A 17,885-nucleotide genomic window follows, 5' to 3' on the forward strand; every position below is an offset into this window, starting at 1 on the left:
ATATACAGTCATGGCCGAAATTGTTGGCACCCTTGATATTTCTCCAGGAAATCATGTATTTCTCACGAAACGTATTGCATTAACACATGTTTTGCTATACACATGTTTATTCCCTTTGTGTGTATTGGGACAAAACAAAAAAAGGGAGGAAAGAAAGCAAATTCGACATAATGTCACACAAACCTCCAAAAATGGGCTGGACAAAAGTATTGGCACCCTTTCACAACTGCGGATAAATAAGAATGTTACAAGCATGTGATGCTCCTGTAAACTCACCTGGGGCAAGTAACAGGTGTGGGCAATATAGAAATCACACCTGAAAGCAGATAAAAAGGAGAGACGTTCACTTAACCTTTGCATTGTGTGTCTGTCTGTGCCACACTAAGCATGGACAACAGAAAGAGGAGACGAGAACTGTCTGAGGACCTGAGAACCAAAATTGTGGCAAAATATCAACAATCTCAAGGTTACAAGTCCATCTCCAGAGAACTAGATTTGCCTTTGTCCACAGTGCGCAACATTATCAAGAAGTTTGCAACCCATGGCACTGTAGCTAATCTCCCTGGTCGTGGACGGATGAGGAAAATTGATGAAAGATTGCAACGCAGAATAGTCCGGATGGTGGATAAGCAGCCCCAAACATGTTCCAAAGACATTCAAGCTGTCCTGCAGGCTCAGGGAGCATCAGTGTCAGCGCGAACTATCCGTCGACATTTAAATGAAATGAAACGCTATGGCAGGAGACCCAGGAGGACCCCACTGCTGACACAGAGACATAAAAAAGCAAGACTACAGTTTGCCAAAATGTACTTGAGTAAGCCAAAAGCCTTCTGGGAAAACGTCTTGTGGACAGATGAGACCAAGATAGAGCTTTTCGGTAAAGCACATCATTCTACTGTTTACCGAAAACGGAATGAGGCCTACAAAGAACAAAACACAGTACCTACGGTAAAATATGGTGGAGGTTCAATGATGTTTTGGGGTTGTTTTGCTGCCTCTGGCACTGGGTGCCTTGACTGTGTGCAAGGCATCATGAAATCTGAGGATTACCAAAGGATTTTGGGTCGCACTGTAGGGCCCAGTGTCAGAAAGCTGGGTTTGCGTCCAAGATCCTGGGTCTTCCAGCAGGACAATGACCCCAAACATACGTCAAAAAGCACTCAGAAATGGATGGCAAAGAAGCGCTGGAGAGTTCTGAAGTGGCCAGCAATGAGCCCAGATCTAAATCCCATTGAACACCTGTGGAGAGATCTTAAAATTGCTGTTGGGAAAAGGTGTCCTTCCAATAAGAGAGACCTGGAGCTGTTTGCAAAGGAAGAGTGGTCCAAAATTCCGGGTGAGAGGTGTCAGAAGCTTATTGATGGTTATAGGAAGCGACTGATTTCAGTTATGTTTTCCAAAGGGTGTGCAACCAAATATTAAGTTAAGGGTGCCAATACTTTTGTCCAGCCCATTTTTGGGGTTTTGTGTGACATTATGTCATATTTGCTTTTCTGCCTCTGTTTTATATTTGTTCCAATACATACAAAGGGAATAAACATGTGTATAGCAAAACATGTGTTAATGCAATACCTTTTTTGTGTGAAATACTTGATTTTCAGGAAAAATATCAAGGGTGCCAACAATTTCGGCCATGACTGTATATATATATATATATATATATATATCAGTGTTTTTTTAACCTGCATAAGACTGTCAGGTGAACTTTCTGTTAATTGCAGTGTATCTTTGCAGCTTCTTCGCTTAAAGCCATAGCATCCTTATTGATCTGGATCTCCTTTTAGCTAGAATTAGCATAGGGAGCGTTGGATAGATTAGGCTAGAGGTAGGTTAGGCATCCGACGGCCACTTAGACAGATAGAGGCCCGGTTGCGGTGACAGCCCAGTTTAGGGATAGGGACTAAGAGTAAGGAGAGATAGGGCATTTTATCCTTTTAGGTGATGCATCGCTGATCTTCAGACAAGCAGTGCAATCATCCGCATGTTACTTGGACGCCATCACAGCATCTAAAGTGGAAGCGTGCATCTTATTGACTCTCACCTCTCCAGGGGCCCCTGCAACCGGACTGAGCTATAACCCATGGTTGGAGGTATTCTGTATACTACATGCACATATACCCGGGTATAATTGCAACCTCCCAATTTATGGTAAATTGTAATTCCTGAATGTTATTCTTATGCATCCTGTTTTAAGTGGCTGCTTTATATAAACTTTGCATTAATCTCATACAGGTGTGGTGACATGTTTTCATGTTAGAAATATAAGCTGGGTGCATTAATACTGCTATGTATAGTTACTTTAAGTTGTCTACCTGTTACATTCCTAGAAAGGGGTGAGTCTCCTCAATTGCAGGATCCCTATTCTAGGTGGAGGCACTGCCATTTGTATTATCACAACCCCCTCTTCCATATAGCGAAGGCTCAGGATTGCCTACTCATATAAGGTTAGCGCCATAGCTTGTTTGGTGTGGGCCATTTCACATAACCCCCCCCAAAACAGGGCTACACACAGAAACAAGGCAAGAGTCAATGCAAGTCCGACAGCAACAGCAGATGACTTAGTAGGACAGAAGTTCTCTTGCTGAGGTCGTCTTCCAGGATTATCAAGTCGAGAACCAGCGGGAATCGTAGCCAAAGTCGGGGTCAGAAGCCAGGAAGAATGGTCGCCAGAGCCGGGGTCAGAAGCCAGGAAGAATGGTCGCCAGAGCCGGGGTCAGAAGCCAGGAAGAATGGTCGCCAGAGCCAGGGTCGGAAGCCAGGAGGAGTCTTAGCAAAAGCCGAGTATCCAGGAGAGCAAAGAGTTAACTAAACAGGAGCTTGCTGCTGTGCAACAGACAGGACACGAATGCAATGGACAGCTGCAAACAGCAGACTTAAATGTGATAAGCCGCAACCTCCTGGGAGGAGCCGCAGAGGGCTGAAAGCGTGAAGGATCCCACAATGCTTTGCAGACCTAAGATGGATGCCAGCACAAGCAGCAGCACAAGCCTTGAGGAAAGGTAGGACCTTGACAGTTTTAGCAGAAACACACACACTGTTCACAGCATCTGCTGTTTAATTTCTGACCTTTTGAAAGTGATGTCAGTGTCACTTGCTGCCACACACAGACAGGAATGTAATAGAGTTTTCAATAAGGTAGCTTTATTCAAATGGACAATAGGTTCTTTAATATCTGTTAGGACATTCAGAAATTTAGCTTATTGAATTTTATTTTCATTTAATAAAAGATAATAAAAATAGTTCAAGAATGTATTTACAGAAAAAAATATTACCAAGCAGACAATAAGGGAAAAGTACTTGGCAAAGTTCGGCTGGTCTTGGGTTCCATGTAGAATCCAATTAATTTGCAGAGTCATCCAATCTGATATATTGGAGTCATCAGCTCTCATAAATGACTCAATTCCTTCATACTTCTGATGGTAAGCCAGAGTTCTGAAGCTGCAAGTGCAGCCATCTTTTCTGGTCACTGAAAGGGGAGTTTACACAAATACCACAACCAATTAAGGGATCTGAGGGGTGTGCTGAAGGGATGTTGAAATGTTATATTATGCTCCAGCAGGCACACCCCTAATGCCAAGTACTTTAAATGCATCAATATTTCCATCTGACAAAGTTTTACAATCTGACAATCAACATAATATTGCACAGAATTAAATAAGGAATCCAAACCAAATATCATATAAATTGGTTGCTTATAATGCATAGGAGACCTAATGTGTTTCGATAACCTGTTGCATCTTGTCATATAGGCCTTGTAATTATTTACTTTTTTTTTCACATACATTAGTCTAACAAAGTTTTATTAACGTAACTCCATCAAACCTAGAATTAGGGATTAAGTGTAGAGTTTGGCTTTAGTAGTTAAAAGAAAAACCCAAACTCAAGGTAAGTATGTAAAAAATGCTAAGTATGCGGTGCATGCACATTATGACATAAACCTGCATAGGACCCTTTTTTCAATGTTTACTACCACTGTAATAACAGGTGTATGACAGGACCATTCAGAGTCATGAACTTACTGGAGGTTTATGATTACCTCACCAGATGATCTGCTTTGTGTAAATATGTCTTAAGCTGGGAGGTTTCTTTTTTTTTACTGTATTACCTACCATGAATGCCTAGCACAGACATGAGATTTAACTCTGACCATTTTGGTATCCACTTGTGAATTTTGAAGAGAGTGGCACTGTGTTGAGTGCAACTCTTCCATTTCCTCCATACGTTTTGGACTTTTCAGACCTTATTACTGTCACAGTCACTTCTACCTCCATGCCACCTGACTCTTCAGTTTTTGTACTATAAAATTAATTGTTTATCTTTATTTCCATGCCGTACGATCATTAGTAGAAAACCCCTGCACTTTCAGCTTAAGAAATTACGCTACTGGAAACCTTCTTTTTCAACAATTTTATTAGCTCAAAAGAAATACAAAACATGGTTATACTTCTAGAATGTGCAGAGCTCAATATTTCCCCTGGTGACATCACAGTAAAAAGATTTTCCAGCTCATCTGTTAAATAGAATATTTACTTTTTCCACTGTTATTTGATCAAACAGCATTTCTTGTACGCATGACTGGCACACTGTATTCGTCATTTCGACGTGGCCCTAATTCCTGAGAAGACAAAAAAACTTTCAAATAAGGCAATAAACTTATTAAAAATATATAAATGTTAATGAATTAGAAGATATACATTATTTTAAAGACAAAGCATTTTTTGCATCCTGCATAGAGTTGGGAAGGGTAAAAAGCCTTGTACAGTGCCTTGAACAAGTATTCATACCCTTTGAAATTTTACACATTTTGTCATGTTACAACCAAAAATATAAATGTTTTTTATTGGGATTTTATGTGATAGACCAACACAAAGTGGCACATAATTCTGAAGTGGAAGGAAAATGATATATGGTTTTCACAATTTTTACAAATAAATATCTGAAAAGTGTAGCGTGCATTTGTATTCAGCCCCCTTTGCTCTGATACTTTTAACTAAAATCTAGTGGAACCAATTGCCTTCAAAAGTCACCTAATTAGTAAATAGAGTCCAGCTGTGTTTAATTTATTCTCAGTATAAATTAAGCCCTCAGAGGTTTGTTAGAGAACATTAGTGAAACAGCATCATGAAGGCCAAGGAATACACTAGACAGGTCAGGGATAAAGTTGTGGAGAGGTTTAAAGCAGGGTTAGGCTAAGAAAAAATATCCCAAGCTTTGCACATCTCATGGAGCACTGCTCAATCCATCATCCAAAAATGGAAAGAGTATGGCACAAATGCAAACCTACCAAGACCTGCCGCCCAGGCCGGGCAAGGAGAGAATTAATCAAGGAAGCAGCCAAGGAGCCCGTGGTAACTCTACAGGAGCTGCAGAGATCCACAGCTCAGGTGTGAGAATCTGTCCACAGGACAACTATTAGTCGTGCACTCCACAAATCTGGCCTTTATGTAAGAGTGGCAAGAAGAAAGCCATTGTTGAAAGAAAGCTATAAGAAATCCCATTTGCAGTTTGAAGCCATGTGGGGGACACAGCAAACATGTAGAAAAAGGTGCTATAGTCAGATGAGATCAAAATTGAACTTTTCGGCCTAAAAGCAAAACACTATGTGTGGGGGAAAACTAACACTGCACATCACCCTGAACACACCATCCCCACCGTGAAACATGGTGGTGACAGTATCATGTTGTGGGGATGCTTTTCTTCAGCAGGGACAAGGAAGCTGGTCAGAGTTGATGGAAAGACAGATGGAGCCAAATACAGCGCCATCTTAGAAGAAAACCTGTTAGAGTCTGCAAAAGACTTGAGACTGGGGCAGAGGTTCACCATCCAGCAGGACTTGAAAATTGCTGTTTACAGATGCTCTCTATCCAATCCGACAGAGCTGGATCTAATTTGCACAGAAAAATGCACAAACATTTCACTCTCTAGATGTGCAAAGCTGGTAGAGAAATCCCCAAAAAGACTTGCAGCTGGAATTGCAGTGAAAGATGGTTCTTCAAAGTATTGACTCAGGGGGGCTGAATACAAATGCACGCCACAATTGTCACATATTTATTTGTAAAAAAGTTTGAAAACCATTTATCATTTTCCCTCCACTTCACAATTATGTGCCACTTTGTGTTGGTCTATCACATAAAATCCCAATAAAATACATTTATGTTTTTGGTTGTAACATAATAAAATGTGAAAAATTTCAAGGAGTATGAATACTTTTTCAAGGCACTGTAAACGTTTTTTTGACTGTCTGTGTCCCCTAGCTATCTCAGACCCCTATGCCCACTTCCAGCTCACCAAAGTGAATCCAATCACCTATTAGACAGTTATCACCGGAGCAGATATGGAGGTTTTTCCTCTATTGCTAATCCAGTAACAACTGTAAATATTTCCAGTAGAATGACACTCACTATAGATTGTTAATACTTACCTATTTATTGCAAAGTGCACCACATCAATAAAAATGTTATCACACAAAAGAAAAAAAGACGTAACTGGGTACTATAATGTAAATGCATGTATATAGAAATACATTAAATGTAAGAAAGTACATACTATCATCTTCTGATAACATTTTTTCTCTTTAAATCTGTGTGCATTAGTCCTAAAGATAGAGGCTAGAGGAGACACCTGGTGACTGCAAAGACTGTTTAATTGCATTGTAAGAAGCTAAGACAACATTGCAGGAGAAAATGCATTGCTTGATTGTTTTTGGTGAAATGGGCAGAAAATGGCCAAACAGTAAAAAAAAGCAGCTGTTATCAAAGTTTGGTATACCTGTAGAATCTGTCATGAAAAGCTGTCTCCACTATATATTAACGATAATGTAATGTATGTCACTAATCACACTTACCTGATATGCTTGGTCTCCATCAATCAAATTCTGTTTGTCAGAAGCTGCAGAAAAACACATAGGAACAAGATAAGTGAAGCAAAAAAAAAAAGAAAAACAGAAATGCTGCAGAGATTTAACTCTTTATGTTTCATAATTGACAGTGATTATTGCCACACCTTTCTACATTTGACCCACTTTTCTACCTGTGACTCCATGTAAGTTTTAAGCAGGTGATAGAAGGAAATTTTTCTCAGTTATTTAGCTGAGCAGGTTAGAGCATGTTTCAGATTTATAGTAATCATCACCATACCACTGGTCTTAAATTTCAAAGAGATCGTCGTATAATTTGTAATCAAGAATACATGAGTAATGCAGTCAACAGCCTTTTGGGGTTAGAAGCAGAAGATTAAAAAAAATCCTGATAAAATCAATTATCAATATGTAGCATTACCCCCGTAGAGGTCACAGAGTTTTGGGTCCCCCCAATAGTTCTGAACAGCCAGGCAACACTCATATTCTGCCACACTTGCACACTGGAAACAGCAAACAGTCCTTGAGCTTGTTTTTGTAGTTTTATTAAGGGTTATTGAACTTGGATGGGGCTGAGGGGTGCATGGGATGCCCAAGGTAACTACAAACTGTGAGGACAAACTCCTTAGCAACTATGTACAAGTTCATAGACAAAGTAAATCCTGTTTTTCACCTTCTCTGGGCAAGGGGACCCACAAATTGCCACTTCAGCAGAGCAGTCCCAGATGAAGAGCTATTTGGGTTTGCCACCTGACTACCATCTCCCCTTATTTGGCCCATGGGGTGTATGATTATTCACTCAGTCCTCTCCTGTGAGCGTCATGGGTTGGTGGCTGCCTTCAGGCCTTAGGCTGGGCTGGCTCCTTCCTTGCTCTACAGGTGGTCCTCTCTCAGGGGATGGTAAGGCTGAGAGATCCTCCTTTCTAGCTCCTGCTTGCAGGTAGGCCCCTCTCCTGGGCCCCCTCTCAGGCTCTACACTCCAGCCTTCACTCCATCTTCCCCCCTACACTACCCCCCCTGCTGATCAGGCTCTCTCATATTTAACCAGTTGCCGCCCTGGTGAACAGCTCGCCCCGCCGGGCCTGTAGGGCCGCACTGCAGCGCGACCTGTCACCGGCCATGTACCTTGGACACGGCCGATGACAGATCTGTGTACCTGCCCCATTGCCAGTACCATGTGACCTGCTGTGACCGATCACAGCAGGTCACATGACAGTTTTATACAATGGATGGCTTCCTATATGCCATCCATTGTATACAAGTGTGTCTAGCTGTGAATGGTCACAGCGATCACATGCACAAGCTGGGCCAATCACAGCCCATCTGTGTCATGTGATTAGCCGAAGCCAAATCACAGCTAAGCACAAAAAAAAACCCCTGAATGAGTCGATGTCATTCAGGTAAATGCTTGCTTATAGCAAAGTAATTATTTGCTATAAGCAAATTGTGTACAAAAAAAAATACTGATCACTTCCCCAAAGTAGTACAATGTTACTTTGGTAACATTGTACTACTTTGGTCATAGTGAAATATGAAAAAAAAAAATCTTAAAAAAGGAGAAAAAAAGTAATAAAAAATGAAAACTAATAAAAAATTTTTCATTTATAAAAAAAAAAATTTATCAATTTTTTTTTTTCGTACTGTCACCAGTCAGTGTCCCTGATCACCACGATGCCGGTTATATGATAATGCTGTACTGCACTGGTGACAGTATGTAAAAAAAAAAAAATAGTGAGAATAATTTTGTTAATTTTTTCATTTTCCGAAAAATTATGACAAAAAAATTACAACTTCAAAAAACTTGCCATGCCTCTTATGAAATACGTCAGACTGTCTACTTTGCAAAAAGTGGTCATTTGGGGATATCTGTACTGTTCTGACCTCAAGAAATTAGATTGGCCGTCAGTACTTCAGGATTGATCAATTTTCAGATATATCCCATAGTTTGTGAACTCTATAACTTTCCTACAGACTAAATAATAAATACTAATTTGGGTTATTTTCACCAAAGACATGTAGCAGAATACATCTTGGCCTAAATTTATGAAGAACAATTATTTATTTGCAAACTTTTATAACAGAAACAAAGAAAGAAGTTGTTTTTTTCAAAATTTTCGGTCTGTTTTTGTTACTTTAGCAAAAAATAAAAATCCCAGTGGTGATTAAATACCACCAAAAGAAAGCTCTAGTTGTGTGAAGAAAATGATAAAATTTTAGTTTGGGTAGTGTTGTATGACTGCGCAATTGTCATTTAAAGTGTGAGAGTGCTGAAACCTGAAAAATTGCCTGGGCAGGAAGAGGGTAAAAGTGCCCTGTATGGAAACGGTTAAGGGCCGTCCTGACCCCATACCAAGTCTTCTGCTTGGGGATTGGCCAAGATCCTTTAAATATACAGATCAACCCCTCCTCCCCCTCCCCCGCTGCCTTCTAGAAACTTCTCACGCTTCTAGAGCAGGGGGAGGTATCAGGGAACTGACCTGCAGAGCCCTCAGCCCTGACCTAAAACAACCTGGCTAACACATCCCAGGCTGACTCATACCAGGCTGCTACTCAGCCTCTGACTAAAAACCAGTCTAAACCCCTAACTAAACTTGAGGGTCACTACATATACAAGTAGATACCACAGAGTACTCAGTGATCTGTATATCGTAAACTTGAGCTTCCCTGTTTTTAAAAATTTGACTGGAAGAAGGCTCAAAAAAATGTACATTTATTCAGTAAAGTAAACCTGTACAGAGGAAATATGGAAACTGAACTGCTCCTTCTCAGAATGTTAGTTTCCTGGCACTTCCAACAATTTTATACTTTCTGGAAATAATTTGCAGACCAGAGGTTAGTAACAGTTAGTCACATCCAATTTAACTTGTTCTGTAATGCTGAAGACATTTTGCTATTTAGCTAAAGAGGTAAACATCTTCAACATTACAGGGCATGTCCAGCTGAATGTGATTAACTATTAGTAGCTATATCATGATTTAGATCAGCCATTCTCAACCAGGGTTCTTCCAGAGGTTGAGCTGTTACTGATTGGCCTCCCATTTGATGGCGCACCCATAGTTCCAGGGCCAACTCCACTTCGCAGTGCCAGCTGCAGGAAACAAAAAATGTTTTTAGGTGTCTGTAAGGGTTGCTTTCTGACCACAACTGTATAGGGGTCATTCTTTCCATTGGCCACCATTGTAAGGGGTATTTATCCACTATTGTCCAATAATTAGTTTTACTAGGGGTTCTCTGAGAGCTGAACATTTTTTCAAGAATTCTTCTGGGACATAAAGATTGAGAAAGTCTGATCTAGATATTGTAAATGAGAACCTCTAAGGACAGATCAGACGTTCTAATCAACATGCTTGTTCCAGGTCAGTGTCTCATAAGTTGCCAAAGTAATAGGCAGCAAGGCAACTAGTATTCTTAAAAGCAGTGTTAGCCCCCCACCATATTTCTCTGAGTATGGGTTCCCACCATATTTCTCTAAGCATAGGTTCCCTTAAAAATGTAATTTATAGGTATTTATTTTACATGCACCACATCTTAATGAGGAAAAGCAGTATTTACAGTGCTGGTTCCTTTAAAATATAGATACATGGCATTTGCTGCTTTATCTATCTTTTAAGACACAGAGCAAAGGGTGTTCATTTTGACCTTTTTTTCATACAGTAGTTCATTTTCTGACACCTGTAGCACTACCCCCAAAGGAGTCACTGTACTCTGGGCCTGTTTCCCCATCACAGCACCCACAGTCAGGCAAAAGGAATTTTCCACACTTTCTCCGATGGCTCAAGAAACAGTCTAGGGGCTTTGGTTTTTAGTGTTTATTTTGGGAATGCAGAACTTGGATGGGAATTGGGGGTACATGGGATGTCCGAACTATAGAAAACTGCAAACTCCAAAACACGGTTGAGGACATGATAAAGTCTCTGGCTGCTGTAATCCTAACTAAACTGTGCTGCACAACAGCGGGAGTAATGGTGCAGCTTAAACAGGGCATAAAAGTTGAAGACACGGCACCTGGGCATATTACTTGACACCTAGCTGCTATAGGCCCAAGGTTAGAGGTTTTGGGGGGCTCCTGGCTGTCTTGCACTGCGCTTAAGCTACCTCTGGTCCCAGACCAGGGGCGGACTGACCATCCGAGCACTCGAGCACTGCCCTAGGGCCTGGGGTCAGTATGGGGCCCCATGAACTACCCCTGGTACCTTTTATAGGCTTTTTTGGGTGTGCTTTGAGTGTGGGCAAGGACACGGGGCCCCATGATCCCCTATTGCCCAGGGGCCCCATGAGTTGTCAGTCCACCCCTGTCCCAGACACGTGAGGTATTTCACTTCACTGTCCTTTCCTTCCTTTTGGGTGTATAGTTGGCTTGTACTCACTCTCAGTGTCTCCTTAAGTAGCTCCCGGAATTCAAAAGGTCGCTGTACTGGCCTTTTGCTGAAGAGGCTGCTTCTGGCTTGGCGTAAAGTCTGCAGCTAGGCTTAGCTGAGTCTGTAGCTGTGTGACATTCTGGAGCTCCCTTGCTCTTCACCTGCTCTCTGCTCTTTCTTTTCTGCCCCAAGGGCAGGACCTCCAACTCAGGGGTCACCTCCAGACAACTGGACTGCTCCCAGACTGCTAGGCTTCAGAATATTTATGGACTGCTTCCCCACTTTCTAGGCCCACCTTCCCAGGGTTTAGTGGAAGCGCCATGTATATTCAGCCAACAGCCTCTGTCCCTACACCTACACTCATTCACATGGGGCGGACTAAAGTGTATGCCCATGTGAGGGTCGGGCTAAAGTGTATGCCCATGTGTGGGGCGGACTAAAGTGTATGCTCATGTGAGGGGCAGACTAAAGTGTATGCCCATGTGAGGGTCGGGCTAAAGTGTATGCCCATGTGTGGGGTGGACTAAAGTGTATGCTCATGTGAGGGGCAGACTAAAGTGTATGCTCATGTGAGGGGCAGACTAAAGTGTATGCCCATGTGAGGGCTGTGTTTAAGTGCAAAGGTATTCTGTGCATCCCTGTGCAGGCTGTCCCATTCCTGTCAGAAGCATGGACACAAATGCTGCTCCCAAACTGACATCCATATAGATGTGACCCTGAGCATAGACAGTGTGAGTTTGGGGACATGCACATGCACTCACACAATTGTCACATTGAGAGCTGTGGCTGTGCCCATGTGGCTACTGCATCTCAACTGGCATCAATGGTACTGCCTGCATGGGGATGCATGAAAAAACACCTGTGCATCCCTATACGAGTAAACACAACCTCGCATAGGTGTACATTGTATTTGTTTACTTTTTTTTGGGGGGGGGGCTTTGCTGAGACATCAAGGGTATAATAAGACCCCTGATGTCTCTTTTATGGGACAGAAATAGGGCTTGAGGACTAGAATCTCTGCAGCCTAAGCTGTACTGCAGATGAATGTATAGAAACCTCTGTACAGATGTTCTCTGTTCATTCACAAACAGCAGCATAGTAACACAGTTTACTATGCTTCGGTGATGAATGAACACAGGAGCTATCAGTATCGCTTACTGTGTTCATTCAAGAAGGGACTGATAAACTTGACATGCCAAGTTTACCAGCCCCCCTTCCGCTCTCCATCCTGAATATTCACAGATTCAAAAGGAAAAGAAACTGTGGGAACCACAACACTTCTAAGACTACCTTCTACAAATTTCTTAGAAACTATTAAAAAATTATACAAAAATATTTCCATACTGCACAGGTGATCCTTGTGATGATCGCGGCGTCAGACCCCAGCCCTTCTCACCAAACTCGTGACCGAAGGATTAGCCAATCTAAAACCGCGCTGTCACATGCGTAACAAGGCCACGCCCAGCTGCACCCTGCAGAATGATTTTCCAGCTAATGAACCACAATCGATGTACCTGCAGCCTGAGCACGATTGTTACTGGGTCAGGTTAATTACGCAATTAACCCATCACACTGCCACCACCTCCTTTTTTTACAGAGAAAGAGGAAACTCAGCAATATTAGCAATACATACACTATGAAGGTTAGATAATTGTCTGTATACCACTGTCACCGCAGGCAGGTTATACAGAGGGTTAAACACACACAGTAGCGCTCTTCAGAGGCAGGAATTCATAGTTTGCATTAAGGACGTTAGAAACAGCTTAACACTTTCAGAAAGTAAGATTTATTACTAAAAGGTCAAAAGCGTGCAATAAAAATATTTACAGAAAAAGATGTAGCTAATATATATATATATATATATACATACAGGGAACAATAGCACAGCAAAGAGATAACAGAGAGAAGTTAGAGGGTTAAAGTACTTGCCACATGTCCTGGGTTAAGCAGCTTCCAAGTTTCAGAGCTAAAAGGATGCGTTGATCTCCCACTGTTAGTTTCGATGTTAAAAGGAGACCCCTCAACTCTCACACACACAACTCCAAGCATAACAGCCTTTTTCTAGGATCTCAGCAGAGTGTCTTCTTACAGCAGAGAACCAATTGCCTCATTTGGGGAGGGGTGTTGGGACGGAGGCCCAAGCTAGAACAAAAATCCCTCTTAGCTTATATTATGGCCCATAACTTTTCCTAGGTACATGTAACATTCCACCCACGGGTAGATTAATACGCAGAATCGTCTGGTGAATGTCTACATATGAAATATGACATATTTACTTGAATGGTTCAGGAGATACAATTTTCTGCTCTCTTATATGTGTCAGATAAGGGGTGCAACATACCTGGGGAATGGTCTCAAATTGAGCCGTCCGAATATGGGCTCAATGTTTGGGTAATTATGTCCTACGTGAAGATATCAACTTATATGAAAAAGTGAGTTTTTAAAAGTAAGTCTGTTTTTACGACCCCTTGGAAGGTCTTTTGCAGTTCAGTGAGGGACTTGGTTTACACTTTTACAATATCCCAGATTGCGAGCTAATAGGTACCTAGGCACCAGCTCGGCTGGGGGGTTTTATAGTCCTGATGCCCTCCCACTGAGCTTTGCTTCCTGTGATCTCTAATAACACACACCGACCACATGTCACTCAACAGAGAGGGAGGGGGATGAGGAAAGAGGGAGAGAGAGATAATTACACAAGATGGACTGTCCTTTGCCAAAATGGAGGTTCCCATCAATCTCTGTGTGCATGATTGCTACAATCCTATCTTAGCATGCAAGATCCCACAGATTCTAGTTCCCCAAGGTCCCCTCCCAACTCCCGCATAAAACACACTACATGACCCACCACCTTAAACAAGGTCCTCCCCTAGTAAAGTAAGCAACACGAATATGGCTATGAACATTAACTAGTAGAGCTGGATGCTTGCCAATGAAGTGCAACACCCAAACATGCAATATATAATTGTGATGATATACTGTACTATCCCACAAAGTGAAGGTGTAACCATCTGTACAGGTCAGCATGTGCCCCTTTTCCAGTGTTCCAAATAATCCCACAGTCCCACAGTCCAGTTATAGCTAGCAAATAGGATACAGTCTCCTAGATATAGGGCTAGAATCACACTGTGCGGGGTGGTAGCTGTTCACATACCTGCAGTCAAAGCACACTCCTCTTGAGAGGCACGCAGGGCTGCCATTCATTCCTAATGCACCCCCACGCAATGCAAACCGCAGTGTTTGCGGGTGTGGGAACTGCAGGGAAATTGTACGGTGATTTTGCACCATGTAATTTCCCTGCAGCTGTGTTTGAAAAAAAGGTGCATGCGTTTTTTTTGCTGAAAACACAGGCACATCAGCCCATTCAAATGAATAGGATGCCATGCTTGCAGAAATGCAGGCCGCAATTCTGCTGAAATGTGAACCTAGCCTAAAACAGGGACTGTGCACATTGTTAGATGAAGACATGCTGCAACCAACTCTCAAAAGGAGCACATAGCCCAGTAATGAACCTTGATTCTGAAGTTGGGGCTAGCACCCAATAAATGAGAACCATCAATGATAGACAAACCAGGCCTTCTTCCTCAGTTCGTAATGTCAATGTCAACATTCACAAAGCCTCCATAGGCTAAGTGATGAAATGTTTGTCCCCTCCTGTACATGCAGGACTAGAGATGTCAGCAGAGACCTGCCGGAATGAGGGCCACTGCATTAGCTTCTCTGACAGCTCCTTGCTGGCTAGATGGAATAGTCAGCTTCACTGCAATGGGGTTGATTTACTAGCGGCAAATAGGCTGTGCACTGCAAGTGCAGTTGCTTTGGATCTGAGGAGAACATGCCAGGAAAAGAAAAAAACAGCCTTTTTTGCTTGCACATGATTGGATGAAAGAAATCAAAAGAGCTTTATTCATTCCAGAGCCTCCTCTCTGATCTAAAGCAACTGCACTTGCCCTAGCAGCAGTTATAGCCGGTGGGAAGGGGAGGAGGAGAAACTGGCCAGCATCCGGGGGCGACTGGGCCAGGGGGCAGAGGGGCAATTGCATCTGGGCTGCTCATCACCTGCGCACTCCTCCATCCCTCTGCAGAGCACTAGTGTCCCCCCTTTCCCTCTGCGGAGCACCAGTGCCCCCCCACACTCCTCCATGAAGCACCAGTGCCCCCTCTCCTCCACAGAGTTCAAGGCTACCCTCTCCCTCTGCAGTGCACTAGTGTCCCCCCTTTCCCTCCTCGGAGCACCAGTGCCCCCCCCCCACACTCCTCCATGAAGCACCAGTGCCCACTCTCCTCCACAGAGTTCAAGGCTACCCTCTCCCTCTGCAGAGCACCAGTGTCCCCCCTTTCCCTCCTCGGAGCACCAGTGCCCCCCCCCACACTCCTCCATGAAGCACCAGTGCCCCCTCCCCTCCACAGAGTTCAAGGCTACCCTCTCCCTCTGCAGAGCACCAGTGTCCCCCCTTTCCCTCCTCGGAGCACCAGTGCCCCCCCCACACTCCTCCATGAAGCACCAGTTCCCCTTCTCCTCCACAGAGTGCAAGTGCCCCCCTCTCCCTCCACAGAGCACCAGTGCCCCCCCCCACACACTCCTCCATGAAGCACCAGTGCCCCTCTCCTCCACAGAGTGCAAGTGCCCCCCCTCTCCCTCTGCAGAGCACCAGTGTCCCCCCTTTCCCTCCACAGAGCAGCAGTGCCCCCCCCCACACTCCTCCATGAAGCACCAGTGCTTCTCTCCTCCACAGAGTGCAAGTGCCCCCCTCTCCCTCCACAGAGCACCAGTGCCCCCCCCCCCACACACTCCTCCATGAAGCACCAGTGCCCCTCTCCTCCATAGAGTGCAAGTGCCCCCCCTCTCCCTCTGCAGAGCACCAGTGCCCCCCTTTCCCTCCACAGAGCAGCAGTGCCCCCCCCCCCCCCCACTCCTCCATGAAGCACCAGTGCCCCTCTCCTCCACAGAGTGCAAGTGCCCCCCTCTCCCTCTGCAGAGCACCAGTGCCCCCCCTTTTCCTCCACAGAGCACCAGTGCCCCCCCACACTCCTCCATGAAGCACCAGTGCTCCTCTCCTCCACAGAGTGCAAGTGCCCCCCTCTCCCTCCACAGAGCACCAGTGCCCCCCCACACACTCCTCCATGAAGCACCAGTGCCCCTCTCCTCCATAGAGTGCAAGTGCCCCCCCTCTCCCTCTGCAGAGCACCAGTGCCCCCCCTTTCCCTCCACAGAGCACCAGTGCCCCCCCCACACTCCTCCATGAAGCACCAGTGCCCCTCTCCTCCACAGAGTGCAAGTGCCCCCCTCTCCCTCTGCAGAGCACCAGTGCCCCCCCTTTTCCACCACAGAGCACCAGTGCCCCCCCACACACTCCTCCATGAAGCACCCCCTGCTGCCGAGTTCGGGAACCCAGAGTTGGTGCAACAGGCGCTGTCCAGCCCAACCCGCATGAAAGCTTGAAACATAGTGCAATGCATTGCAACACCATTCATTTTGAATTAAACCTCATTCACCCAGCTGATGCAAAAAAATACATGTGTGTTTAGTGGTTTGGGGTGTTGCAGCAATTAAAATGTTGCAGGTGCATTGGGGCGTGTTAGAAGCCTATTCAAAATAAATGGGCTGCCTTATTGTAATGTGCGGTAGCACTGGGGGGTTGGCACCAATCAAATGCCTAAAAAGATGCATAACGTAGAAATAATAAAAAACAAAATAATCACAGAAATATATTATTTCTAAGTTATGCATCTTTTTAGGGCTGTTGCTAGTGTAGCCTATATGAATATTATGCATATATAGCAATCCATTTATTACCTTTGATTCTACAAGGTTTTTATGGTCGCTAGCATATATGTTTTTATTGTTATTATTTTTAATATTTTTTGCTGTAGTGATCAGCATGTACATGCTTAATTTCTGAATATAATGATACTTTGTATATATTAGTGCCATTAAAAGCTGGGATCATTTTGTGTATACTATACTGCCACAGCTCCATCCCCCAGCTTTTCCATAAATAGCTGCAAAGTGTGCCGGACGTCAGGTCTGAAGAAGGAGCAACTGTGCATGCTTTGAAACGCGTTACTGCACCCTCAACATCACTTCTGGTTGTGTTCCAGAGTGGTTCCGGAAGTTCCTAGTTTCCATCCACCTCTCTGCACCGCTGGTTGTGTGCTGTCAGAGGATCCTACCTCTCACAGGAGGAATTTGTGGTGTTTACCATTGGGACTGATAAGCTTGTTTTACACTGCTTTCTAGAAAGTGTTTTTATTCCTTGTGCCTAAGTAATGTTTTTACATATTGCAATTACAAGCACCTTCTCTCTTCTTGTATCCTTGCTAGAGTTTGCTTCCCTCATATTGAGTGTTGCTGAGGGTGCATCATGGATACCTACCTTTTCACTCCAGATTTTGGATTTTACAGTTAAATTGTCATATATCATCCTGGATTTAGATAGTCTTCCATACCAGATCACCCTATACATCTCTCCATTTGCAATCTGCTGGAGGTCCCCCCCTGTCACCATTTTTCTCTTGGTGACAGGAAAATGTATCAGACGTTATTCATGCTGATAGCAGAGGAACAGGGCAGTAGACAGAATTGACACTTAGTGCTCCTAATTGAGACAAGTACACACTTTAGAGGAATATGCTGTGTTCAGATTTCATGTCTGAGTTTCACAACCACTTTA

At 43.7% G+C, this 17,885-nt stretch overlaps 1 protein-coding gene across 1 annotated transcript in view; it reads right to left on the bottom strand.

Moving 5' to 3' along the window:
• Window positions 1-4,392: 4,392 nt before the first annotated feature.
• LOC149441460 (T-cell surface glycoprotein CD3 gamma chain-like) overlaps window positions 4,393-17,885 on the bottom strand; it is a 63,485-nt gene continuing 49,992 nt past the window's right edge. The window contains exons 6-7 of the mRNA XM_089657317.1: window positions 6,845-6,888; window positions 4,393-4,615 (exon numbers count right to left, since the gene is read on the bottom strand). Of these exons, the coding sequence (XP_089513443.1) occupies window positions 4,550-4,615; window positions 6,845-6,888 (110 nt within the window). The 3' untranslated portion in view covers window positions 4,393-4,549. The remainder of the gene's footprint in view (window positions 4,616-6,844; window positions 6,889-17,885) is intronic.

Source organism: Staurois parvus, unplaced genomic scaffold (assembly GCF_062004578.1).
Source record: "Staurois parvus isolate SC_StPar_1 unplaced genomic scaffold, SC_StPar_1.0 ptg000981l, whole genome shotgun sequence".
Taxonomy (NCBI): domain Eukaryota; kingdom Metazoa; phylum Chordata; class Amphibia; order Anura; family Ranidae; genus Staurois; species Staurois parvus.